At 42.7% G+C, this 25,687-nt stretch overlaps 2 protein-coding genes across 3 annotated transcripts in view; one reads left to right on the top strand and one right to left on the bottom strand.

Moving 5' to 3' along the window:
- The window catches only part of tjp2a (tight junction protein 2a (zona occludens 2)), a 58,864-nt gene extending 51,496 nt beyond the window's left edge, over window positions 1–7,368 (top strand). For both annotated transcript variants that reach the window (XM_041058700.1, XM_041058699.1), the window contains 13 exons: window positions 1,331–1,439; window positions 1,905–2,124; window positions 2,224–2,411; window positions 2,534–2,629; window positions 2,744–2,823; window positions 2,913–3,123; window positions 3,285–3,385; window positions 3,635–3,859; window positions 4,065–4,169; window positions 4,428–4,631; window positions 5,051–5,128; window positions 5,304–5,389; window positions 5,504–7,368. In XM_041058700.1, coding sequence (XP_040914634.1) covers window positions 1,331–1,439; window positions 1,905–2,124; window positions 2,224–2,411; window positions 2,534–2,629; window positions 2,744–2,823; window positions 2,913–3,123; window positions 3,285–3,385; window positions 3,635–3,859; window positions 4,065–4,169; window positions 4,428–4,631; window positions 5,051–5,128; window positions 5,304–5,389; window positions 5,504–5,660 — 1,860 coding nt within the window. In that variant the 3' untranslated portion in view covers window positions 5,661–7,368. The remainder of the gene's footprint in view (window positions 1–1,330; window positions 1,440–1,904; window positions 2,125–2,223; window positions 2,412–2,533; window positions 2,630–2,743; window positions 2,824–2,912; window positions 3,124–3,284; window positions 3,386–3,634; window positions 3,860–4,064; window positions 4,170–4,427; window positions 4,632–5,050; window positions 5,129–5,303; window positions 5,390–5,503) is intronic.
- Window positions 7,369–7,502: 134 nt separating this feature from the next.
- Window positions 7,503–23,713, bottom strand: LOC121195304 (amyloid-beta A4 precursor protein-binding family A member 1-like). Its single transcript, XM_041058701.1, has 13 exons — window positions 23,615–23,713; window positions 17,836–19,816; window positions 16,189–16,572; window positions 15,748–15,787; window positions 15,319–15,464; window positions 12,844–12,876; window positions 12,359–12,445; window positions 11,895–12,095; window positions 10,314–10,493; window positions 9,384–9,596; window positions 8,432–8,551; window positions 8,089–8,229; window positions 7,503–7,980 (listed from the first exon to the last, which is right to left on the bottom strand). The coding sequence occupies exons 2-13, from the start codon at window positions 19,738–19,740 to the stop codon at window positions 7,909–7,911; spliced, it is 3,522 nt and encodes a 1,173-aa protein (XP_040914635.1). The 5' UTR covers window positions 19,741–19,816; window positions 23,615–23,713; the 3' UTR covers window positions 7,503–7,908.
- Window positions 23,714–25,687: the final 1,974 nt, after the last annotated feature.

Genomic DNA, 25,687 nt, shown 5'->3' on the forward strand with positions numbered 1-25,687 from the left:
AAATGTCATAAAAAACATCATAGTATAGTAAGGCATCAAAATCGGCCAAAAAAAGTCAATATTTTTTTTGACCTCAAAATGTCATAAAAAACGTCATAGTATAGTAAGGCATCAAATTCGGCCAAAAAAGGTCATACTTTAGTATGACCTCAAAATGTGCCAAAAAACGTCATAGTATAGTAAGGCATCAAAATCGGCCAAACAAAGTCATACTTTAGTATGACCTCAAAATGTGCCAAAAAACGTCATAGTATAGTAAGGCTTCAAAATCGGCCAAAAAATGTCAAAAATTTTTTTGACCTCAAAATGTCATAAAAAACGTCATAGTATAGTAAGGCGTCAAAATCGGCCAAAAAAAGTCATACTTTAGTATGACCTCAAAATGTGCCAAAAAACGTCATACTATAGTAAGGCATCAAAATCGGCCAAAAAAAGTCACACTTTAGTATGATCTCAAAATGTGCCAAAAAACGTCATAGTATAGTAAGGCATCAAAATCGGCCAAAAAAAGTCATACTTTGGTATGACCTCAAAATGTCATAAAAAACGTCATAGTTTAGTAAGGCATCTAAATCGGCCAAAAAAAGTCATACTTTAGTATAACCTCAAAATGTGCCAAAAAACGTCATACTATAGTAAGGCATCAAAATCGGCCAAAAAAAGTCAAAATTTTTTTTGACCTCAAAATGTCATAAAAAACGTCATAGTATAGTAAGGCATTTTTTTCGGCCAAAAAAAGTCAAAAATTTTTTTGACCTCAAAATGTCATAAAAAACGTCATAGTATAGTAAGGCGTCAAAATCGGCCAAAAAATGTCAAAAAATTTTTTGACCTCAAAATGTCATAAAAAACGTCATAGTATAGTAAGGCGTCAAAATCGGCCAAAAAAAGTCATACTTTAGTATGACCTCAAAATGTCATAAAAAACGTCATAGTATAGTAAGGCATCTAAATCGGCCAAAAAAAGTCATACTTTAGTATAACCTCAAAATGTGCCAAAAAACGTCATACTATAGTAAGGCATCAAAATCGGCCAAAAAAAGTCATACTTTAGTATGACCTCAAAATGTGCCAAAAAACGTCATAGTATAGTAAGGCATCAAAATCGGCCAAAAAAAGTCATACTTTAGTATGACCTCAAAATGTGTCAAAAAACGTCATAGTATAGTAAGGCATCAAAATCGGCCAAAACTACTACTAAAGTATGATTACTAAAGTATGACTTTTTTTGGCCGATTTTGATGCCTTACTATACTATGACATTTTAAGGCCATACTAAAGTATCACTCTTTCTAATGGTATTTATTGTTGTCTGTTTTATGTGATTCAGGTGAACAACATAGACTTCAGAGGCATGGTGCGTGAGGATGCTGTTCTCTACCTCCTGGAGATTCCCAAAGGGGAGGATGTAACCATTCTCGCTCAGAGTAAACCTGAAGGTACTCCACTTTATAAGTGAAAGCTGCTGATAAAACTAATACAAATACTTCTTTCTGTTAACAGCAAAAAGTTAATACAGCAAAACTTTTGCTGTGCTAAAATATTCCCGCTGCACACTAAAGGGGACAAACACTTGTGTGTGTATGTATTTAACAATTTAAAGGTGAAATTAATTCAAAGCCTTTTGCAGTTGTATATCAAATAAAGTCATTGGATGACAGCTGTATAGCAATTTAAAAAAAATTAATGCCAGATTTTTGGATAAATTTACAGAGATTCACCGTAGAGATAAGCAATATCAGTGTAGCCCTGTGGTATACAAAGTCCACTTCATGCTGTGAAGCTGAGTTGGTTATGCTTATTTAGTTTTAGTTCTGAGTTTAGTTTTGTGGTCTTTAATAAGATGAATTATGCCTTGTGGCCCACAACGATACCAGCTTGTTTACTTTTGCTTTCTCTTTCAGTGTACAAGGACATTTTAGCGTCGGGCAGAGGTGACTCTTTCTTCATCAGGACCCACTTTGAGTATGAGAAGGAGGCTCCTCAGAGCCTTCCTTTCTCCAGAGGAGAGATCTTCAAAGTGACGGACACGCTTTATGATGGGAAGCTGGGCAACTGGCTGGCAATCCGCAGTGACAAAGACAACCAGCTGCTGGAGAAAGGAATCATTCCCAACAAGAGCAGGTGTGTGTGTGTGTCCTAAAAAGTTGGCATCACTCCAGCGGTGCTACATTTAAAAAAGCATGGCAGTGTTTGAAGTTCCTTCTTATTTTTGTCTTACAGAGCAGAGCAAATGGCCAACGTCCAGAATGCTGCTCGAGCCGCATCAGGCAACGACAGAGGAGACTTCTGGAGGCTGAGAGGTCAAAGGGCAGCAAAGAAGAAAGATCTCCGCAAGAGCCGAGAGGACCTGAGTGCTGCTCCAGTCACCACACGGTTTCCTGCCTACGAGAGAGTGGTCTTACGTGAAGGTACCAGATAAAAGTTATCCATTGGCCACTTTGCAGTTTCACAAGAAGTATACTGTTGCTGTTCCTGTGTTTTTCCTGTATGTCTGCGACTGAAATTGTATCCTGCTTAATGTTTCGTTCAGCTGGATTCAAGAGGCCTGTGGTGATATTTGGGCCCATTTCGGATGCAGTAAACGAAAAACTGGCCAATGACATGCCAGACGAGTTCATCATCGCCAGTAAGAGTTTACATCTTCATCACTTCGTTGCAAATTTTTAAATTTGGTGTCAATAAAAACAGATTCTTGCACGTGTTCCATTCTTGTTTGGGAATAATTTCCTTCCTCTTTCAGAAACGGAGCCCAAGGATGCAGGAACTGAGAAATCCTCCGGTGTGGTGAGACTTAACACCATTCGACAGATCATCGAACAGGTATGGTACACGAGAAAAAAGATGTAGCTTAATGAAAATAATGTTACACCATCTGACATTTCACCACTTCTCCCCCTCCATTTCTTCAGGACCGCCACGCTCTTCTGGATGTGACTCCCAAAGCTGTGGACACTTTGAACTATACCCAGTGGTATCCCATCGTCATCTTCCTGAACCCAGACAGCAAGCAGGGCGTCAAGACCATGAGGAACCGCCTGGTGCCGGGATCCAGCCGCAGCACACGCAAACTGTACGAGCAGGCCGTCAAGCTGAGGAAGACCTGCTCACACCTTTTCACTGGTCAGTAGCTGGTTCTCCGCACCTATAATGATTTTATACATATATGCAGCATCTTTCAAAACAGAGTTACAAGTCCAGATTATAAGATGTTAGATCTGGCCTTCAGTTACTGAAGCAGTGTTGACTTGATCAAACCTGTGTTGTTTTATGTGCATGTTTAGATACCATTGACCTGAACTCAGCCAATGACGCGTGGTACGGCAGCGTGAAAGATTCTATTAGGGAACAGCAGGACAGAGCTGTGTGGGTGTGTGAGGGCAAGGTGAGTGGTATTACCTGTGTGACGGACACACTGATGCTAAGAGATGGGACAGGTTACTTTTACAGTCCACTTTTCTGGATTTTGTACACTCATTTATGTCCTAAATGGCATTTTCATATGTAAATCTAATGGGCTCTAGGAATAGAGTGTATTAATATGAGCTTGGCTGTGACAGATCAGTTTGTATTGCTGAGTATTACTACATCCAGTGTTGTATTGTCACAGTCATCTCTCACCTCGTCTTTTCAGCTGGATGGTACAGAAGAGGACCTGGATCTCCATGACGACCGCATGTCCTACCTGTCAGCAATGAGCGCTGACTACCTGAGCATGGACAGCCGCCTGACCAGCGACTACGAAGACACAGCCGATGAGGGCGGCGCTTACACCGACAATGAGCTGGACGAGCCACTGGATGAGCCCCAGCCCGTGTCGGCCATCAGTCGATCCTCAGAGCCCGTCCTGCCAGACGAGGTGGGAACGTCAACTGATACGAGCTGATGCTGTATGAAACACACAGACAGTGTATACACAGGAGCAGGAGATTCACCCTTTTGACAGTCACCCCTCTAATTCTCACCACTGACTCATCGTTGGTTTGAAAACATGTGCGTGTTCATAATGTGACCCTGACATCCCTCCTCTGTGTATGTTTGTGTATTTGTGTGTGTGTGTATAGAGGCTTCACCCTGAACCCCGGGCTCGTATGAGGAGGTCAGGGAGCAGAGAGATGCTTAACAGAGAGCCCAGCCCTCCCCCTTCTTTTGTCCCCGAACCCCCAAAGGTGAGAATCCTCCCCCTCCTTCCTCCTCAAAAACTCTTCATCCATCACTCTGTTTGCACTCAACTGTAATGAGTAATACCAAAATGTGTCAGTCTGAATCTCTGGACTATCCTTGAACATTAAGCTATAACTGCAGGAGCAGCAGCTCATAGGTCAGCGTATGACTTTTAATTTGAAGTAGCAGAAGAAACCAACCAGCAGCCAAATAAAGGTTTCAAATGGACCAAAATATCCTGACCAGTCCTCTCCTCTTGACAGGTGCGGACACAGACTCGGACTGACTCATCTCGGAGCTTTGACTCACGCTCCAGTAGCACCATCAGCAGCGACGCGGCGGGCGGAAACAAGCCGCTTCCCCCTCCCGTGGCCCTGAAGCCCACCGTCGCCCGTCTGAACCAGCCCACGGAGGAGCACAGCCCGGAGAAGGAGGAGGACCCTGCCAGCAAATCCTTCCTCGGAAAGGTTAGATTTATTATTTCTTTATTTATTGTATCTTTAGATCAACAAAGAAACTCACTTGTGCAACTCTCAGATTTTCTGACATTTTTTGGGCTTCTCCAGCATTTAGATTTGTCTTTGACTCAGTTATTAAATAACTTCTATTTTATTTCCTTCCCTTTTGACTTTAATTGCTTCTAATGTGAAATAGAAAATGGGTGACCAGGTAACTGAACATGTCTGTGCTGGTCTTGAATGTTTGGAGTCCTCATTTCAAATTTATCACTCACTCACTCATCCATAATACCTGTGTGCTGTCATCTTCATTTCATAACATAAGTTTCATTTGACAGTCACTTCCTCGTAAATCATGTGGATGTAGATTTTATTATTTAACCAACAAAAATGGAACATTAGTTCACGTTTATTTGTTTTTCTCCCAGATTCAAGCGTTTGAGAAGATGGACCACCTGGCCCGAGCTCAGAGGATGCTGGAGCTGCAAGAGGCAGAGAATGCTCGAGTCAGTGCTGTTGTTTTTAATGTTACTGTTATTAATTCAGTGGTTTTTGATCCTGACCCTTCACATTGACTGTGGATGCAGAACAAAAATGTCAGATAAAAGACAGTCACAAAAAAATTGTTTATGTCTTAATTTTAAGTTTGTACCAGCTCTGACATATCTCTTCTCTTCACAGTTGGAAATCGCCCAGAAGCATCCAGACATCTACGCCATCCCAGTGAAGCTGCCAAAACCCAACCTCAGCCGTCCTCAGCCAATAGGGTGAGAGCATGACTCTTCTCTCTGACAAGATAAAAATCACATTTCTTCATTCATTAGTTTTATAAAAAGGAAAAGCTGAACTGCTGGATTGTTGCTCTGTTCGTGTGTGTTCAGTTCAAGCTCCAAACCTGAGCCCCAGACTCCATCCAGGCCACCGTACTCAGAGAGAGGATACGATGACGACGATGAGGCCGACTACCGCAGACAGCTGGCCGACCAGACCAAGAGAGGATACTACAATCCTCAGAAATACAAAGACACCGAGCTGTAGGCCTGGAAACCAGGATGTGACACCATCACCACACGCCAACCGATTCCTCCCACGTCATCGCTACAAGAGGTCACAGCTCGTCGCCTTGGTAACAGCTTATGCAGCTTTACCTTAGTGTAAAGTCTGTGAACTTTTTCTTGGTAGTCAGATTCCTGGAAAGACGTTTTCACTTTCACTGTCGACTCACTGCATGTTCTACTTCACACACGTTTGTACAAAAAGTACCTTCACACCTGTCCTGTTTTTTTTGTTTTTACATGTGACGTCTCAGTGTGTGTACATATGAATATATATTTTGTTCTTATGTGTCTGAAAAGGTTTTTGTTACAAGTGAGTCTAGATTTTACCCCAGTTTGTGCCTCTCACCCATCACCGTTACATTGAAGTCACAGAGCAAAGCATCAGAAAAAGAAAACACTTTTCTGCCATTCTGAGTGTTTTTCCAGAATCCATGAAGACATTTGTGACCATTGAGGTGGAAAAAAAAAAGTCTTTGAATTTTCTGGAAATGTCCTCAGAACATCATCAAGTGTTGTTTAACAGTCCTCTAAATGTTTCAAAGATCATCATAGATTCATCTTACAGGAAGACAGATGATCAGCTCTGTTACCAGGACGTAAAGGTGAAACGTGAGATGCAGAAACTGTAGCTAACACCATGCTGCACCCAAACCACTGATAGGATACTAATTTTTTTTTTTTTTTTTTTTTTTTGATGCCTCTACATTCCTAGTTGTATAAACACAACGTTCTGGGGTGCAGCACATTTTAAAGTGCCTTGCAGCTCTGATTTCAGTTTGGAAAGAACCAAAAAAAAAAAAAAAAAAAGTTACTGACAGCAGGAGGTTACTAAACTAACTAAACAACCTGAAGCTCAGTCCAAATAAGGTGCATGGTGATTTTCTGTTCATTTCACACTACCAGTGTTTTCACCAGCACACTGTTGTCAAAATACGAAAAGTTGTAGATTTAAAGATGATGGCGTGAAGAATTTTTAAGGCTTGGATTTAGAGGGTGCAGCACAGCATAAAGCGGACGTTCCTGACAATCACATTTTTATCATGTGTAATGTTTTTATATTGTGGCTAAACTCAGTCAAGTCTTTGTTCATGGGAGTCTGGGGAACGTGGTGACGACAATCATGTTGGTTGATCAGTTTCTTTTAAATGTCTGATTTTCTTTTTTTTTTTAAGTTTGTGATCTCCTGAGTGTTACAGGAAATTCAGTAAATAAATCTCTTTTTTTTTTTTTTTAAACATTGTGTCTTCTTAGAAATTTCAGGTTGCACTTTTAGTTACTGGAGGAGTTTGGAGAGGTTGAAGTTTAGGCTGTGCTCCAAACAAATTGTATTATCCAAACTATGAACTAACTGTTCAAGTGGGTTAAAGGGCACACACATGTCCAGACAGTCCATTCACAAAGGCCTTGAGAGAGAATTTCAAACCTCAAATCTAATCTCTAACCTCTAAATCAAATTTGCTGTGAATTCTGGGTAAAACAGTTAAAATTAATAGAAAAGTTCGGCTTTGATTCAGAAAATATGTTAAAAGATAGTGGCTGAGTTTGAAGTGTTTCTTGTGTACCTCCATGGAGTAATGTCTCGTCTTGCTCTTGAACCGGAACTGAATTCATATTCTGAATCAACAGCTGACTGCATGCTATGGAAACCCTGAGAGGCAAAAAAAAAAAAGAGGAGACAAAACAATTTAGATCAAACCTAAAAAAAAATAACAAATCATCAGACTTTTTCTCACTTGCCTTTCAGGGCTTGTGCAGACCTTCAGTTCAAATCCTGTTGAATAAAACAAATCACTGTTTCACCGACCTTTTCTTTAGCGTTTATTCAGCAGAACTGTACATGCATTCCTCGATCGCTTCAGTGTAGAAGTTCTTTATCACTTGGGGTCGCCCTGACAACTTATAGGTCCAACATGATTAGAGTACATTCAGATATTACAGCTATTTAACCAAAGGTAATATTTACTCTGTTTTCCACCTAAATATGCACAATAAAATCCACAATTTCTCTTTGGTCAAACATAAAACGTCACACTAACACTCGGCCTCGTGAGATAATCTGCCTTCTGCTGTCATACTGTACATGTACATGTTTACATGACAGTGCACTGTACAGATTAAGGCAAGTCAAGTGATATCAAACAGGACACAGACGGGAGAAGGGTATCAAACAACTCAAAGATGGTTGGACAGTAGTGAAGATAGACTGAGTGACGTGGTGAGGTGTGTGTTCAGATGTAGACAGGTTGTTCCTGTGCTGTGAGCAGACGGTACATGGCTGCAGGCATCGTCTTCATGTGGATCTGGAGCAGAAAGAAACCAGATTGTGAGGGTTTTTTTTTTTTTTTTCATCATTTCTTACATTTTTTAAAAAGTTAATTTCAGAAAGAGACAGCGAGAATTCCCGTTACCTCTCCCATGGCATTAGACAGGATCTGAACGATCTTCTCGTGAGGCGTCGCCACGACGCTCTGGCTGTTGATCTCGATGATGCGGTGGCCAACACGAACCCCTCCTCTCTCAGCAATGCCTCCCCTCATCAGGCTGCAGATCTGCATACACACACAAACACAGGAAGTGACAGTAACTGTGAGATTCAAACCATGAGCGTGTCCTTGAGCATCAGCTAAACAATCACTGCTCCATGTCTGTTGCTAAGAAACTGTTACCAAAATAAAAGCTCTTCTCGATTATATAATCAGAGAGGACACAGTTCAGCCGCAGCCTCCGTGTCTGATCCCTCCTGATACTCACGATGCCATTCTGGACGCTGAAGCCCAGCTGGTATCTGAGGTCCGGCCTGCGAATGAGCACCATGGTGACGGGAGGACACCTGACGATGTTCATCTTGATCCTGGACTGAGACTTTAGACCCTGAAGACAGACAGAGTCAGGTTAGTTACCAGAGAATCTGTGGTGCAGATGAGAAAGTTAAAAACATGAAGTGTTTCAGGGAACTATGTGTCTGTGTTTGAGAGTCTTTACCTCAAACATACAACATCTGCAAATCAAAGCTAATTTCTTTTAAGTGAAGACGTTACATAAAACAATGTGTCAGCTGAGCTGCTCTTAATCTGGAAACCACCAGCTATTAGTGAGGAGTCCTGCCTCCTACTCATTGTTTCTGTGCTGTTCAAAAATTTGTTTTTTTTATATGCTACAGTTAAAAATTCACAATCACATGAAGACATTCTGAATTAAAAGTAAAATACAGATACATTTATAAAATGTCTGATTTAACCCCTGAAATTTTCCTTGGGATTTTCCATAAAGACTTGTCCAGAAACTTTATACTTAAAAGATTTTTCTTGTAGTTGCTCCTCTGCTGCGTTCACAGGACCTGTTCTCCTCTGTGATAACGCCGCAGCTCACATTTATAAAACACGGAGCATATAGTTTGTAAATCTGTTGCTTTTCATTAATTATCTGATCTTGATCACTTTAATGATTAAGAAAAGGATGTTAGAGAAACAGACCAATAAAGAGAATGACACTATTCCTGCAATTAACTATTATTTTAACTACTGAAACATCTGTTGATTATTATTTCAATGTTTGGACCAACAGTCCAAAACCTTAAGAAATTCTGTTTAAATATAAATAAATTTTAAAAAAGCAAACTGACAAACTGAAACCAGAGAAATCAGCTTGATAAATTCATTAAAGATTCAGATTCTTCACACATTTAAAGTCCTTGATGACGTACCTTGATGATGCTCTGGCAGGTGCTGAGCGGTAAACCCACCAGACTTGTCCCGTTGATGGTCATGATCTGGTCTCCAATGTTGAGTCGACCAGACTTTTCTGCCGGACCAGCATGCATCATGCTGGCGATGATGACGGTGGGGAGGATAGACCCCCAGCCCGACTCCACTATCACCACACCCAGGATCTCTCCTTTCTGCTTCTCGATGTAAACCTGTGGGGCAACAAGTCAAGCTTTATTTCAGGAAAACAGGATGAGCTCTCACTCATTACAGTCTTATCTGAACAGGATTTCTTTTTTCTGCAGAGTGTATGGAGACGTAACATTTACAAATTCAAATTGCTGAAACTTCTCCTGGTCAAGTAACATAACAGGAACAATGCACCCAGGTTGAGCTTCTCGCAGCCAAATGCACGATTGTGAAAAATGCGAGACGACAGCAGGCGTTCAGAGCAGCTAGAGGAGGGAGGAGGGTCTGAGGTCGGACCAGGTTGAGCGTCTCAAATTCACCTTCATGCTGAGGTTATGGACTTTTTTTTTTTTCTATTTTTTTTTTTTTTTTTTTTTTAAACCAAAAGACCTTTCCAGGACAACTGTCACACAGCTAAGACAAAACCAGATGCTCATTTGAAACCACTGGAAGGCAAACAGAGCAGACTGAGCAGAAAAATAATGGCACTGGCTCATTTGAGTTCAAATACTGACCTAAACTGGAGGCTGCTGTTGTTCCACATGGACAAAAGTTGAAAAGCTCAACACATGCAACACATTAAGATCCATCAATATGTTATGTGGAATAATCTTTTAAATTCCAGCAGAATTTATTTTCTGTAGGTAAAAATGTTCTCAGTGATGAACCACACTCAGTTTAAGCTCGAGCAGTGAATGAAATCCTCCTGTGACTGTGCTGCCACCTGCTGCCTGACTTACATCTCTGCAGTTCTCTGACTTGGAGAAGTGGATGAGATCGTCGTTGTACATGTCCTGAGTGTTGAGCAGGTCGCTGTACTCCCTCTGGCTCAGGTCCTCGGGGTCAATGCCATTGGCTCTGAGGAACTCCTGGTAGGCGACGCTGAAAGACTGACCAATGGACTGAGCTATCAGCTGAGCCTGAGAGAGAGAGAGAGAGAGACCAAGATCAGGACCAGAGCTTGTGAGTGACACTAACTTTTATACTTCCTCTGGGAGTTCTGTCAGCACGGACAAACTGAGAACAGAACTCATGTTTAAAAGGCTTATTTACATCCCTATAAAACATTCACACACTCACATTGTACTGTAACTGTGAGGACACACACTGACACGATGATTAATTCAAACCCAATAACCAAGTCTGAAAGGATAATTCTGGTTTATTAGACATTTTCACTGACTGCTTATATTTCTTGCCCCCTTTGAATTTCTTTTTAGCAAAGTCACCATGTTGCAGGCTCTTTTTTTTTATTTTTAAAGATTATTTTCTGGCTGTTTGCCTTTATTCAACAGCCAGTGTAGACAGACAGGAAGCACGGAGGAGAGAGAGGTGTATGACGCATCACGGGCCAAGAGTCGAGCCATGGATGTTGCAGTAATGTGGCACATGCCCTCACCATTAGTCCGCAGGGACGCCTGAATATTATGTTATTATTACTGACAGGAATGACACAAAGCGCTTGAAAGGTTATGTTTCTGTGTTTTTAGAACAGAGGTATCTCTGGTGTATTTTAGCCTAGCTTAGCACAAACACTGGAAGCAGGTGGAAACTGTTAGCTTTGGTGCTATTTAATAACCATTAACTGCTGGAATTAACTGCATGATGATGATGTCAATCCTCTCATCGACCTCCCAGAAAGCCAATAAACGAGTTACTTCCCTGAATGAAATGTGTCACAGTCAGCTATGGTGGCTCTGTTTACTCAACCCACCCATTTTGGCCAAATTCCAAATATTCAGATTTCACTAACTATCAGAACAACATTGCACAGTAAACACTAATATTATAATAATTTATTCAAAACAGTGTGTGATTTATGTGCTAATGCTGAATTTCTGCAGGGTTCAACAAGTTGAGCAGCAGAAAATGGATGGATGGATTCACAGGCAAAAAATGTATTTATTCATTTACCTGCCTTTAAGTTTCTGCTAAAATCAGCACTCGCCCTGTTACGAGTCAGTGAGCTTCTTAGCTACTGTAGCTGGCAGCAGTGACAGTGTTTGCTACAGGTCTGATGATGTTGACTGAAGCTGCACTAAATAGGATTAAACAGCCTCCTACACACACAATGCACTGTCAAAACAATCCCACCTATAGGTGTGTAATATCTCCCAACAGCCCGCAACTGGACAGGAAAACATTTTATAACTATCTTTACTATTTACAGCAGGCAAGAGAAAATATCTGAGACTTTTGAAAATTAAATGTAGAACTTTTTAATACCTTCTAAGGCCTTAGGAAAAAATAGATTTGACCTTCACATTTCCTATAATAGATTTATTCTAAGTTATCCCAACAGCGAACAATCAGTGACTCACATCTTCAGACTCAAAGACGTGGCAGATCATCCTGTACAGCCGTCTGTCGTCATGGGTCATGGTGGTTTGCTCAGCTGCGTGGTCCAGGTTTTCCTGTGCGCTGTGGGACCGGATCATCTTCCCCCGGGCCATCAGCACCACCATGTTACCGATGTCAGCTATGTAGGAGATTGTCCTCAGCGGCAGGTCCATTAAAGACTCCTGGTGATCCAAACAAGACACAAAGTACTCGCATGAGGCACGCAATTAATGGTTTTCTGTGAGTGCTACTGTGTCTAGCTACTGTGATGTTAAACAGAGAAAATTTTCAATGAGGTTTGGTGGGTGCTGCAGGGAGAACTTGTTGAAGAAATGAATGTTGAAGAAATCTAACCAGTCATTTTTCTTTCATGAGACTATCTCCGTCTGTACAATGAGTATTTATAGTCAAAGTAAAGTCAAGAATGTATATCATCATTTCATACCTGAGTGTCTGCATTGAGGACTTTGATCCTCTGTGTGGACATGAACAGATCGACCTCAGCAGTGGACGGAGCCTCGCTGTCGGGGCTCTGCACAGCCAGAGAGAAGTAACAAGAAAGACAAGAAGTGGACAGAAAGAGGCAACAGGCTGATTAACAGCAGTGAAGAAGGAGAGCAGAGCAGGTGTTACAACTGTCAGAGAGCATCAAATCTAACAGGAACAGAGGAAACAAAACGCAAAAGTCTCGTATCTACAGCATGCAGCAAAAAGAAAAAAGAAAATAATCACACTGGATGTAAAAATGGAGAGAAGACACCATAAAAATACTTCGGCATAAAAGGTTTTTCATATAAAGACAGAGAAATGTCAAAATCAGAAACAGTTCATTAGCAATCTGCAAACCTGTGGAAGTTATCTTTGTCGAAGTAAAATCATCGTTTACATGAACCTTTAAAATGACAGAGAGCAGAAACAAAAAGAACGTACCTTTTTCCTGTTCTTTGCCTGTTTCTGAGCAGCCTGCAGTGACCAGAGAGCAGAAATCGGACTTAGAAAGACACAAATCAAGGCAACAGCATTTCCAGTGAACACAACAAAAACACAATCGCCTCATTCACCGCAGACTGTCTCCATTCCAAATGCCAAATTAATGGACAAAAGGACCTTAAAGGTGTATGCTGTGTATGTGTGTGCATGTGTGTGTGTGTGTGTGTGGGAGGACAGTGATGTTGCTGTCTATCACATCTGACAACAGCAGACTCCCAGAGGCCTTTGCAGCAAACATTATCAAAAGTTTTCTCTTTATCAATGTGACACAAACGACCCTGAAGAGAGAAAAGCGACCTCGTGTCTCTGGCAGCCGCCTCGTCACAGCTCGGGGTTTGTGTTTCCACATGTTGGCATGTGCCACTATTTCCTCTCTAAAATGTGCATCTGCGTTGTTTCAAGGTTTAAAATCCAAACCTGCCTGTGCACCTTCATCAGAGGAGATGCAATTAGAGTGGATTTAATCTGTGAAATCGAAAGAGGATCGTAGCTTTTACCTCGATTCATTCATTCATTCATTTCATTTCAACAGATGTGGCGCTAATATCTTGTTCACTTTGTGTGACGCTACATTTAGGGATGAACAGCTTGTTATTTTAAAATTGCTTTACAAAGGCAACCGGTTTCACGTTAGCAGCTTGTAGCTGTCGAGTGTTAAACTGCAGACAGTGGCAGGAAGAGAACAGCAGGTGGAATCTGTCAGTTAAACTGGGATAAGATTATTGTAGATGTTTAATATTGGGTAGACCACAAATACAGGGCTGGAGTTTACAGAAGATAAACACAATTTAAGTTTCATCAGTTAGGATGAGGGTTAGTTCAGCCCGAACTATATTTAGAGAAACTGTGCAGTCACGATGCATTTACATTAGGTTTTAGCATTTTTAGTAATGGCTATTAAAGAGTCAGTTAAAAGGTCACTCAAATCAAGTCACCCAGATTTCTTTTTCTCACTATTTTTTTTATTTGATGTTATTAAATGTGTTTTCCTGTCATGATTAGAGACTGTACTGTTAAAACTCTAAAAACAGATGGACTGGAGGTTATGGCAATGGTATGATTAACTGTGATTAATAAAACTGATGATTAAGAATAAAACCCTGATCAAGGCTCTGTGCTCGACAGCATTTATTTACTGTGGTAACAAAAAAAAAAAAAAAAAAACACCCTCTTGGAGCGAACACGAGTCCGTCTCATTTCACCCACGCTGCTCGGAGGCTCTGCATCACAGCATCATAAGTCTGACTCCTGACCTGTGGTGGACGTCACCGTGTATCATTTTGTTGAGAACAATCGCGTCACCTCCAGAATTTCATTTTGTAGTTGGCAGACAACTCGTGTAATAATCAGCGTCCGTCTTTCATTAAATACTTTTGCTGCTGTGATGCACAACAGTGACTGACTGTTAATCACAGATGCTCAGTGCTGTGTCTAAACGATAGTGTACGGCAAACTGACGTGAAATTACAGCCTAATATTAATTTTAATCAGCTTCACACTGAGGTTAACGGATTTAAAGAAGTCTAAAAAAAGAGCACTGAGATCAGATCAGTTCTCTGGATCAGCCTGAGTCAGATCAGTGAATCCCAACAAGTGAAATGTCAGCTCGTCTGTCAGACAGCGAACCTCCTGTCTTTCTTTTCCATTCCAAAAAAAAAAAAAAAAGACTTATACCCCTTATCATTACACAGTCTCCCTCCCTCTCCATCCCTGCAGGTTTCTCAGACCTTAACGAAGGCGATGTCCTGGAACTGTCAGTCAACCGTCCAGAAAGCAGAGTTCGCCTCAGCTCCTGTCCTTTTCCTGCCACTGACTTTCTTCGCTCCTCTCTCCAAAATGGCAACGTCTATGCTGCTCGTCTCTCACGCTCAGACAGTCCTACGTTTGAATGCCAAGCTGTCACTGTAAGACATCTTTGGCACTAACTCCCTCACGCAGGCTGCCCTCAACTGACTCGAAATAAGTTCACACAGGCAGCGCAATTCTGTATGATTCTGTATAATTCATATATGATACAAGCCACATTTATATGTACTGGCGTACTCTGATTACTGTGAGCTAAAGTAAAAGTATCTTGCGTTTGCGTGATGTGCGTTCTTGAGTCCCCAGGGCGTCACAGCCTTGAACAGCAGTTTATATAACATCCAGTGGAGCTGAGGAGAGAAGCCTATATGACTGTGGATCAGGAGCAGTGATCTGTGGATGATGCGTTGTGCACAAACCCGGGGACTTCTCAGCCGCTGGCCGTGTCGCCTGCTGAGGATTTCTGACTTTAAAAGAGCCAAATATGAAGCGAACCTCAGTTACATCACTAATGATGTGTCCGAGTGTGTTAGAAAATGTACTGTATCTCCAAACCAAGGAGCTGAGGCTACGATATAAATTAAAATCAAATAATCTGTAGCTTGCTCTCACCCGGACTCTGCTCATGGCCTCCTGTGCCTGCTGCATGCGGGCGCTCTTTGTGGGCGTCCGCTCCGACAGCAGGTGGGTGCAGCCCAGGTAGGTCGCTGCAAAGATGATGCCGTCAATGAGGTCCTCTGGGTCACATGGTCCCGGGACTGCGTGAACCGAATGCACTCGTTAGGCACACGCACACACACACATACATGCTACAGATTAAAACGTGAAGATATTCTAATTATATGGCAAAACTACATCCAGCATCTACAACATCTGTACATGTTTGAAATAAGAGCACACAGCCAGGCATAAAAAAATACACAAAACTAAACATATCGTCAAATGGAATATGTTCAAGGATTCATCTTGATCTCATCAGATGAAAACAAAAGAGGTGGAGCTGAGAACAAAATTATGATTTTCATATGCGAGTCCACTCACCATCCACGAATGTGGGGAAGGGGGGAAGAGATCTGCGAATCTGAGAAGACAAAAAAAAAAAAAACATCAACCATCCTTATTATTTCTACTCACATACTCCAGGTCTCTCCTAACTCATTTAAATTCTGCAGGACTTTTACTGCTGTCAGCCATTTAGCGTCTGGCAGATAAACATGCTGCCTGCCTGTGCAGGATTTACCATCATATCTGATTTAATGATATAATTTTTAGATACCCTCACTATAGATTTTTTTTTTAAAGATTTGTCTATAGATTTCAAAAGGGCTTCACAGGACTGAGCGTCAGAAAACTATTTGTACTCAAGAACAAACAGGAACCTCCACTTGCCAGATTAGCAGGTAGAGGTTCCTGATTACTTTTATACTGAAGAAAACTTAAAAATGTGAGAAATATCAGGCAAATTCTGGAGTTATGTCCCACCTCCTGGACAGACGGCTGCTGTGGAGGCGACTGCGGCTGAACCTGTGGCCTCAGCTGTTGAGGCGGAAGCGACTGATGCTGTTGTTGATGTTGAATCTGTTGTTGGTGCTGACGTTGTTGATGCTTATTAGGCGGCACATGTGCATACGACTGCGGCGGCGTGTATGTTTGTGCCGGCCTCGCAGCGTCCCTCTGCTGCGACTGGTGGCTTTGGTGGTGATGGTGGTGGTGGTGGTTGTGCTGGGGCTGCTGTTGGTGGTAATGTTGGGCATGAAGAGCTCTGGATGACTCAGCTCTCCGCGGACTGACCGGGTCTCGAACTGGAACTGAGGGGTAGCAGGATGGAGACTCAGATACTGACTGAGAGGGGGAGTGAGGAGAAGACTGAGGGAAAGAAACAGAGAGAAAGAAGAAAAAAAAAGCAGTTTTTAAATCACTCCAATGAAAGTGCAGTGCAGAAACTCAAGCTGACCCTTATTCTGGGGATACATGATTCAGGATTTGGGCATTAATCCAAGTAACACGAAATGAAATGAAAGGCGAGGATGTAAATCTTGTTCTAAAACTTCCTGGAAGCAATAAAGTCCAATTTAATTATTGCAGCACTGCAGACCAAACTCCTTGGGCAGAGTCACTCATCAGTACAGCCTTAAAGGAACAGGTCAGTATTTTAGAAAAAAAAAAAAGAAAAAAAGAAATAGCACCAAAACTATCAAGAAATAACTCTAAAATGTAACCCTAAAATAATTTAATTATGTTGTTTGTTAAACTTTTACTTTTGTGATTGTATATGTTAAACAATGACGATGCAACAAAATAAAAAACGCTTTTGTACAAATTTTTTCGCCCTGGACAGAGCAAGGCCGCACGTTTCCCTCTGCTGTCAGTCTTCATGCCAAGCTATGCTAAATGACTCCTGCTCCATACTTGATAAATATTGATCTTCTCATCTCGCTCTTGGAAAGAAAGTGAATATTTCCGAAAATGCTGAACTATTCCTTTAATTCTTGCCCGACGTACGGTCTACACAACTAAAACAATTAGCAGTGCCACTAGTAGCACAGCTATTTTATTTGCTTTTTTTTTAAGTCTGGAAATTCACAGGAATGTATTCTGAATAGTAAAAAAAAAAAAAAAAACATCCTTAACAGCACAAAAGATCTGCAGTTTTCTCCCCATTTACTGTTCAGTTTCCTTTTTTTTTTAACCTTCTTCTGGACTGCCATCAACACAAAACTGTAAAACTGTAAATTTTGCTGGAAAACACAAACTAACTGGATACTAACTAGATCATACACAACTGGTCAAAGTCAAAGTTTAAAATAATATATTTCTTTTAAATAATTTGGGTGTGAAAACACGTGCACATCTATCATGTTCAGGTGCTGAGTTCTGTTACTTTGTTTCTCCAAAAGGACTTTCCACCACACTACTCCCATTTTCAGGTTTCTTATATATATTATGTTATATATGTACAGTATATATTACTCACTGAAGAAAACTGAAGCATTTGTCAATTTGGGCTTGAAACACTGAACTTTTCTTCATGTAATTAAGATATTTTTACAGCAGCCTTTGGGAAACACATTTTTCAGTACAAAAAGAACAGAAACAATAAAGATTAATAATAAGTGAAGTCATACTAACGTGGCTAGTTGTGGTCTGCAGCGGGTATACATCCTCTGTGGGGCTGACCTCTTGCCTCATCACCCATATCGGCTCCACAGGCTGGTCAGGTGTGTAGGGGGAGCGTACTGTCTTAGTCTTCACCTCCTCTATCGCCTCCTTGATGTCTTTAATTGCCAGGCTGATGGCGTCTCCTGAGCCCCTCGAACCTTCCTCCAGTGGGAGACCCACCGTATTCCCCTCCTCCTGGGCCTCACCTGAGCTGCTCTGCCCAGATGAGGGGCTCTTGTCCTGGGTTTCCGCTCGTCTGGGTGCCTGCCTACGACTTTTGGACACAGGGCTCTGATTGCCGCTGTTTCCCTCGCCGTCAGACTGTCCATCATAATGGTGCAGCCGACAGCCAACAGAGCGGTCCAGAGGGGAGTGATGTGAGCTGCGGTGTCTGGCCTGCCTTGGTGCATGATGGGAGCCCTTGGTGGGGGAGGCTGGAGCCACTTTTTGCACATTTTCCTCTCTCTGGCTGGTAAAGGGCTGTCGGTGGGGCTCATGCTGGGCCTCATTAGGCTCAGTCCTCCGATTAGGTTGCCTGCAAGGTTCTCTGTGTAGCTCAGGGTAGGAGGTCTTAAGAGGCTCAGGAAAAGAGTTAGGATGGGATTTTGGCTCTGAGTAGGACTCGTAGACAGGCTCCGGGTAAGACTTTTGGTGGGACTCTGTATAAAAGTCTGCATAGGTTTTTGGATACGATTCGGAGCAGGAAGTGGAGTGGGACAGTGAGCATGATTCAGAGCAGTCCTCCTCATCATCATCATCATCTTCAGGTAGGTCATTGTCAGGTATGGGGCTCATACTGGTGTCCTCACTGAAGTGGTCCAGCTGGGGGAAAGGTGGAACATCGGGAGACGAAGGAGGAGTTGGGGACTGGAGCGGCGGCGGGCTGTGGAGAGGTCCATCCATACTGAGTGAAGCGGCGCTCTCCGTGTCGGAACAGGGATCAGTGATTTCACTTCCCTGAGCAGCAATGTCCTCCACTACATCATCCATCACTTCCTCCTGATCCTCCTCCACCCTCTCTGCACATTCCTCTGCTCCACCATCGACTGTCTGCGCGTCGTCACGGCTGCAGCTGGACTGGCCTGTGGTTGAGTGGCGGTCTCCATCAGCCTCTGCCTGTTCTTGTTCTTCCTCCTTCTCTTTAACTTCCTCTGATTCCTCTTCACACTCCACATTGTGGTCCTGGAGGTCCTCTTCTGCCTCAGCAGGTGGAGTGTGTTGGGGGTGAGGCTGCACGTTATGGGTTGCTGGACCAGGTGAGAGGTGGGTGGGGGTGACAACAGCAACAGGAGTCTGGTAAGGAGATCCCTTGTCCTGCAACTGGTCTGTTACAGGATTATCTGATGAGCGTTGCTGCACCTGAGCCTCTGGTGGACTTTCCCTCTCATCCACACCATGTGACAAATCTTGCATCTCTCTGATTGGCTGCCTCTGTCTGTGACCTCTGAGCCTGGGGTTAGGGTCGCCATGACGACGGTAGCGGGTGACAGCAGGGCGGTGTTGCTGGACAGGTTGGACAGGAGGCTCAGCGTCCCGATTCTCTCCCCCATCCGGACTGGAAGAAGCCACTGCTGGGACCACTCCAGGACTCTGAGCCTGGCTTTGACCCTGCCCTGACGGCGGGCGCCGGCGATGTCGAGGAGGTCCACGACCTGTGGGTGGGTGATGGTGGTGATGAGGAGGGTGATGATGATGATGATGATGGTGATGATGGGGATTCAGTTCCCCATCCTGGTTGAGCATCTGACATGGCCTCCAGGACCGTCGTACGGGAGGTTCCCCACGTGTCGTCCCGTTGGGCTGCCTGTTCCTCGGGGGTACCTTGTGCTCCTCGTCTGCTCCCCCCGTCGTCTCACCAGGATACTTGTGGCTCATGGCTGGGACGTGATCCAACTCAGATTTTCAGAACATGCTTCTCTTGTCTCCAAGGACACCCCGCTCATAACACAGCCTGGGAGAGAAGGAGAAAGGATATAAACAGAAAAACTCAAATCACAGAAATAACAGATCCAAGGAGCGATTAAAAGATAATGTACGACAGAAGTGTTATTAGAGCTGGATATCAAACATCAATACTCCTTCAGACATTTTCATAGCAACGAGTATGGGAGAGAAGCGTTTAAAAGCGTAGATTCTCAGTCTTGCTTCTTTCTCTTTGATCCGATATTTTAGGATTTCAATCACAATTTTTGACTGAATTTCATGTTGGAAAACTCCATGTACATTTACTTTGTGTTAAGACAAGTAGGGTTTCAACTAATCATGATTATGATTATTGATTAATCAGTTTTTTACTTGTCTGATCAAACATTCTGTTGAAAAAATGTGAAAAAATTAACAACTTGAGTGAGAATTTCCTCCTGTTTTATATCGATGTAAATATTTATCTTTGGGTTTGTGCGGCTGTTGATGGCATACTGAGGCGTCAGTACGCTTCACACACTTTAAAAACCTCTCATTTGTCCCATGTGCTGTTTAAATTGGTATAAAATCTACAAAAGACAGAGAATTCTCTCAGCTAAGATCAGGGAGGTATTAGGATGCAGTCAGGAAGAGGCAGCTCATCTACTGAGTGGGCACTGAGAACAGCTTTGGCTTATTCTCAGAAAACAGAGCTCAGTATCTTAATTATCAATCTCTCTGGAAATGGATATATATACACATAATCAGCAACGCTAGTTCGACAATGACTCTACATAGACATAAACACGCAGGCTTGGGACTCCCTGTCTCTATACTGCTAATAGCAAAAACCTAAATCCTCTGGGATTCATCTGGGTGTCCAGAGCACTTTAATCTGCACCACATTCATCCATCCAGCAGCAGCTGGCAGATGGTACAGGACGGAAGGAGAGAACAGGACACGAAGGAGGAGGAGGAGGAGGAGGAGGAGGCAGGGCAGGAGGACAAGGAGGGACATCTCTCTGGTATCAGATAAGACCTGACTGAGAGGAGTGGACAGTGCAGCGGCCTGAATAATAAATGCCCTCTGTGAATGAGAAGAGCCCGGTTTTGATATTTTTTTAATATGACGAGGCAGTCAGGGCATCCATCAGCTATCTCCTATCACAGGCTTCTCTGTGCCTGAGGTCAACAAGCAGGGAATGAAAACAGAACGTAACCCTCCTCAATATTTTAGGAATAAAGAGATGCCAGAGAAGATCACCCACAGAGGAAAAAACGTACAGTATGATTTAAAGGAGGAAAAGGTGTACAGCTTGTTTAGGAAGGGCTTTATGAAAGCATTTCTCATTATTGATACTCCATGTGTTTCACTGGAGCTGCTCTCATAAGTTATTTATCTGACCATAATGATCAGACGAATCCATAAATGTGTGACTGTATGCATGAAATGACAAGTTTTTCCTCCTTAAGATTCCTCAGTCTACCTAAGATTAATCATCTTTAAGATTCCTGGCATCAGCAATGTACTTAGTAAGGGGTTGTGAGAAACATCTTACCGACAGGAAGTTCAAGGTGATCTTGATTTAAGTACAATTCATTATTAATCTAAATTGAATGGGACCAAACTGAACTGAGGAGCAAAGTCTTGTGTTAACATATTTTCCCAAGCCGTACATCTTACAATCCTGTTGTGCAATGGAAAACTGACCTTAGATTTGCAATAACATTTTCTTAGCCATATGGGGGCAGCACAGCAAAGCGGCTAAAACTCTGTTTTTGGTCTCTACCAACTCCTGAGGGAAATCTCTTTAGCTGCTAAATCCACCATGTTTAACAGCTTGTCACTAAACTGTGTCTGTTTGCTGTTTGGTGCTAAGCAGTTAGTGTCCAGTGGGTTTTTAGAGCAAACTCTTGCATAAACACATCTGATACTGAATTAAAGGTAACAGAAGGTTTACTGACGTGTCTGTCATCTTATATGTACAGATAAATTCTATACTAAAATCGAACGTGGCTGACAGAGAGAAGACACAGAGGGCAAAGGGTAATTTTGATGCTGTAATCTGAGCGCAAACCCCAGCTGTCATGGAGGAAACATGAAGGGACGCAGCAGGAGTGAGGGCAGGCTCCCCGGGTGGCTTACGCCTCTTTCGGCCTGAAGTTTCAGACTGGACGGCGGAGGATGGGTGACTTGCAGGGGGAAGACAGAAAGGAGGGGTTGCCCGGGTCACAGATGGCCTTGGCAGCGCGGCAGTGAGTCGGACCAGGCCCACAGAGCTCTGAGCTGAGCGCTGAACTTCCATCTGTCAGGCTGCAGTGAAAGCTGCGGGGTGGGGGATTTACTAGCCCATTAACTCGTCGATCTTATACTGACAACAGCACATGGCCTATATGTACCTGCAAGAACCTTCAATGATTACATCTACGCACTAGCTATTAAGTCTGTTCACTACAGGCCTAATATTAGGGCTTAATGATGGTGACATATAAATATCACTGTATTTCTAACTGAATTAAGGCTACAACTAATATTTTTTTTCCATTATTGATGTACCAGTTGATTAATTTATTAATTAATTTCTTAACTGACGGATTAGTTACTCAGCCTAGTTTATTGTGAAAAACAATCAACTCTGGTAAAAATGAATAAGATGGCCAAAAGGCAGAGATATCAACTGTTCATTTCACTCACCATCGTCATCATCAAATAAACTCTGACACTGTCAGAGAGCAAAATATGACTCTTTAGTTTCCTGCTTGTTTATTAGAGACCATATAAAATTAAAACTGCACTTGAGTTAGCTTTACTCAATCAGCAGAAAATTACACAACAGCAATTTTAATAGATTTATGAATTTCAAGCAACAATGGCAAAGACTACCTTACCCAGTCCCAGCTTCTGAATTGTGGATTTTGTTTTTTTAAAATTATGTAACAGTAAACAGAAACCACAACTCTTTAGGTTTTGATTATTGGTCAAACACAACATGTATTTTTGAAGACGTCACCTTGGGCTCTGAGAAAGTAGATCAGGCATTTTTTTCACTATTTTCTGACATTTTATGGACTAAACCATCAATTAGGAAAATAACTGGCAGATTAATCGAACATGAAAATAATCGTTAGCTGCATCTGTCCTCACTTTGGGGGATTCTCCTCATCTATGTGCTCTCCAGTCCATGATTCATCCTCGCCTTCTCTCTCTCATACACACCTACACACACACACACACACAAAATACAGGACCCACTCACTCTACAAGAATAAGGTCCTTGTTTGGATGCATCAATAGTTGTATTACTTACACTGTGTTTACATGTGGACTATGTCAATGCTCCGGGGGGAGAAGATTAATCCGTGAACAAGTGCCAAACTGGCAAGTGCTTTTATTTTGAAGGCTGCTGGCTTCTTAAATCCCCTCCCGTGGCCTTCAGCGACTTTATTTCAATAAAAGGGGCTAAAACTCTACATTTGGGACTGGTGCTTATTATCAATTAGTCATCTTTGAGATGCGTTTACAATTCAGGATCCAAATCCTAAATGATCGTGGTGTTATTGTGGATCTGATGGACGTATATCCTGGGAATTACATACAGTCTCTTAATGAATCCCAATGCCTCAAACGCCTGATGTCTATTTGGATAAAAATTTAAATGTACAGCAGACTGTCAGCTGTCTAAACGCTCCAATCTGTCCCTGCTGACAGTCCCAGATTAAATCTCCATAGGTGTCAGATCCGCCATCAGCGGAAAAAAAAAAAACCCTGAACACATTCTCATTCCGCCGTCCTGCCCCACACAGGACCCGGCCTCCCTGCTGCCGGACGTGACATTCACTCATTTACCTGCATGTCAGCAAAGGAGAGGCCCGGGTCCGGCTGCTGCTGATGCCGCTGCGGCTGCGGTAAACATCGTCCCCCGTATCCCCGCGCCCGATCGCTCGGCTCGGCTTGGTTTGGCTCTCGCTGGTCCCTCCAGACAACTTGCTCGGATTAAAGCGGAGAGCTCAGCCCCTCCTCCTGCACCGTGACATCAGAGCGGATTAGCGATGCACAAAGCGCCTTTACAAACACTGCTGATGCTGGTGGCTCGGACACAAACAGCTCTGTATGGCCGTGAGCGGAGCCTCGTCCCACCTACTTCATCAGCAGCAGCAGCAGCCTGCAACGAGCTGCTGAGGCTCTGTCCGCCTGCTGCACCACCGTTTGCCGTCATGTTGCCACGGTCTGCCGGTGGTGTCGCTGTGATCTGAATGTTCCAGATGCTGCTGATAAAACTCATAAAACACCTGTAAAGGCAGGACAGGTGGGAAACAGTGTTATCTGACCAGCTGCAGTTTGTGCCCATAGGTTTTAAACCGAATTCTTACCTGTCAGCTTGCTCACCTTTAACCCAGGTTAACTGTGTTCACGGTCAGATGACCATTATTCTCCACCTGAAACAAAAAAAAGTATTGCTCCTCCCACCGCACCTGTAGTCAATCCTGCTAATCAAAGATGGCGGATGTTCTTTCCAGGAAAAAGATAAACAGGCTGTCAGTGATCCACTGCTCAAAGGCTACTCAGTCTCTGAGCTCCAACAATAAGAAATGTTTATGTGTAATTTGCCAACTTTAGGATTTATTTAAGGAGATCTAAGTAAATTAACAATTTTTAAAATTTTAATTGTTTTAACACCTAATAAAGAAATCCCTACAAATTTGTTACTTCTGTCACCCTTTCCAAAAAGTAAGATGATAATAAGATGAGTTAGGAGCAACCACAGGCTTCCATCTTTGTTTGGCCGAACGAGGGAGTGGCAACTTGGGAAACATAAATCTTTATTGTGCTTTAAGTGGGTTATTTTCCCTTCAATCTGGACAGAGGAGTCATTCAGGAACTTCTGAGAGAAGTAATATGGCCCTCCATTTCCTTAAGTCATCCAGATATCCACAGTCTTCAACTGACCCTTCATGCATATTTGGCAATTTGGCAATTTGAAATGTCTTAAAGTACAGACAAAACAAACATGCCAGACAGTTATTACAAAAAAACCCTCATTATAACATATATTTAATTCATTTCATGAGTGAAAAGTATTTGTTTTCATCATGGGAGCACATTTTAGTGTGGGGTGGGGGACAGAGCAATAAAACCTGTGTCTACACGTTCTTGAAGTCCTGTAACACACACACACACACCGGAGTCACGTGCACCCTTCCGCCCGGAGCAGCTGTTACCGTGACAACAATATGTGACGGAGGACGGTGATGGTGTGGAGTAGTAACCATGGCATCCAATCTGTTATTGCCCTCTCTCTCACTGCTGCCACACATTTTCCTATCCCACACAAACAGCCTGCACGCTTGTGTAAAGTACAGGCTGCGAACGTTTGGCTGAATGTGGAGGCGTGTATGACACATTTCTAAGACCAAGAACCAATCAAAGCGCTCCAAAATATAGAGTGCAACATGCAGAATCAGGTCATCAGAGTGTATCTGAGGTAACATTATCGCTCTGCTGCTGGCATTAACTCATGTCACACATCCCACATATATTTTACGCTCTGAGTCCGGCTCTCTCTCCTGTTCTATTTCTGGAGAAACATCAATAATTTGTGGGCCTGTATCTCTGCATACATGGATGAAGGGTATACTGTACATGTTCTGTCAGTAGTTGTATAGCATGCAGTGAGCGCAGAATGAATCCATTACTGGAATTAACGCACATGAATGTTTAATCGTTTCCCGTAACACAGTTATCTCTTATCACGCAGAAAAACCAGTGACCTCGATTAAATGCACACAGCAGGTTCCAATATGTTCACGAGACAGTCAGGAACCATGTTCACCTGCCCACTGCACATGTTTTCAGCCAGTCTGCAGGTGGCACTCTGCAGCAGGATGGGAGGGAACCCTTCACTGTCACTATTTATCCTTT

Source organism: Toxotes jaculatrix, chromosome 16 (genome assembly GCF_017976425.1).
Source record: "Toxotes jaculatrix isolate fToxJac2 chromosome 16, fToxJac2.pri, whole genome shotgun sequence".
Classification (NCBI taxonomy): Eukaryota; Metazoa; Chordata; class Actinopteri; family Toxotidae; genus Toxotes; species Toxotes jaculatrix.

Coding starts and splice junctions, on each gene's coding strand:
- LOC121195304 (XM_041058701.1), bottom strand. CDS start 19,740: ATGAGCCACAAGTATCCTGGTGAGACGACGGGGGGAGCAGACGAGGAG. Junction 12,877..15,318: donor AGGCCATGAGCAGAGTCCGG/GTGAGAGCAAGC, acceptor TGGTCACTGCAG/GCTGCTCAGAAACAGGCAAA. Junction 8,552..9,383: donor CCTGCCAGAGCATCATCAAG/GTACGTCATCAA, acceptor GTCTGTCTTCAG/GGTCTAAAGTCTCAGTCCAG.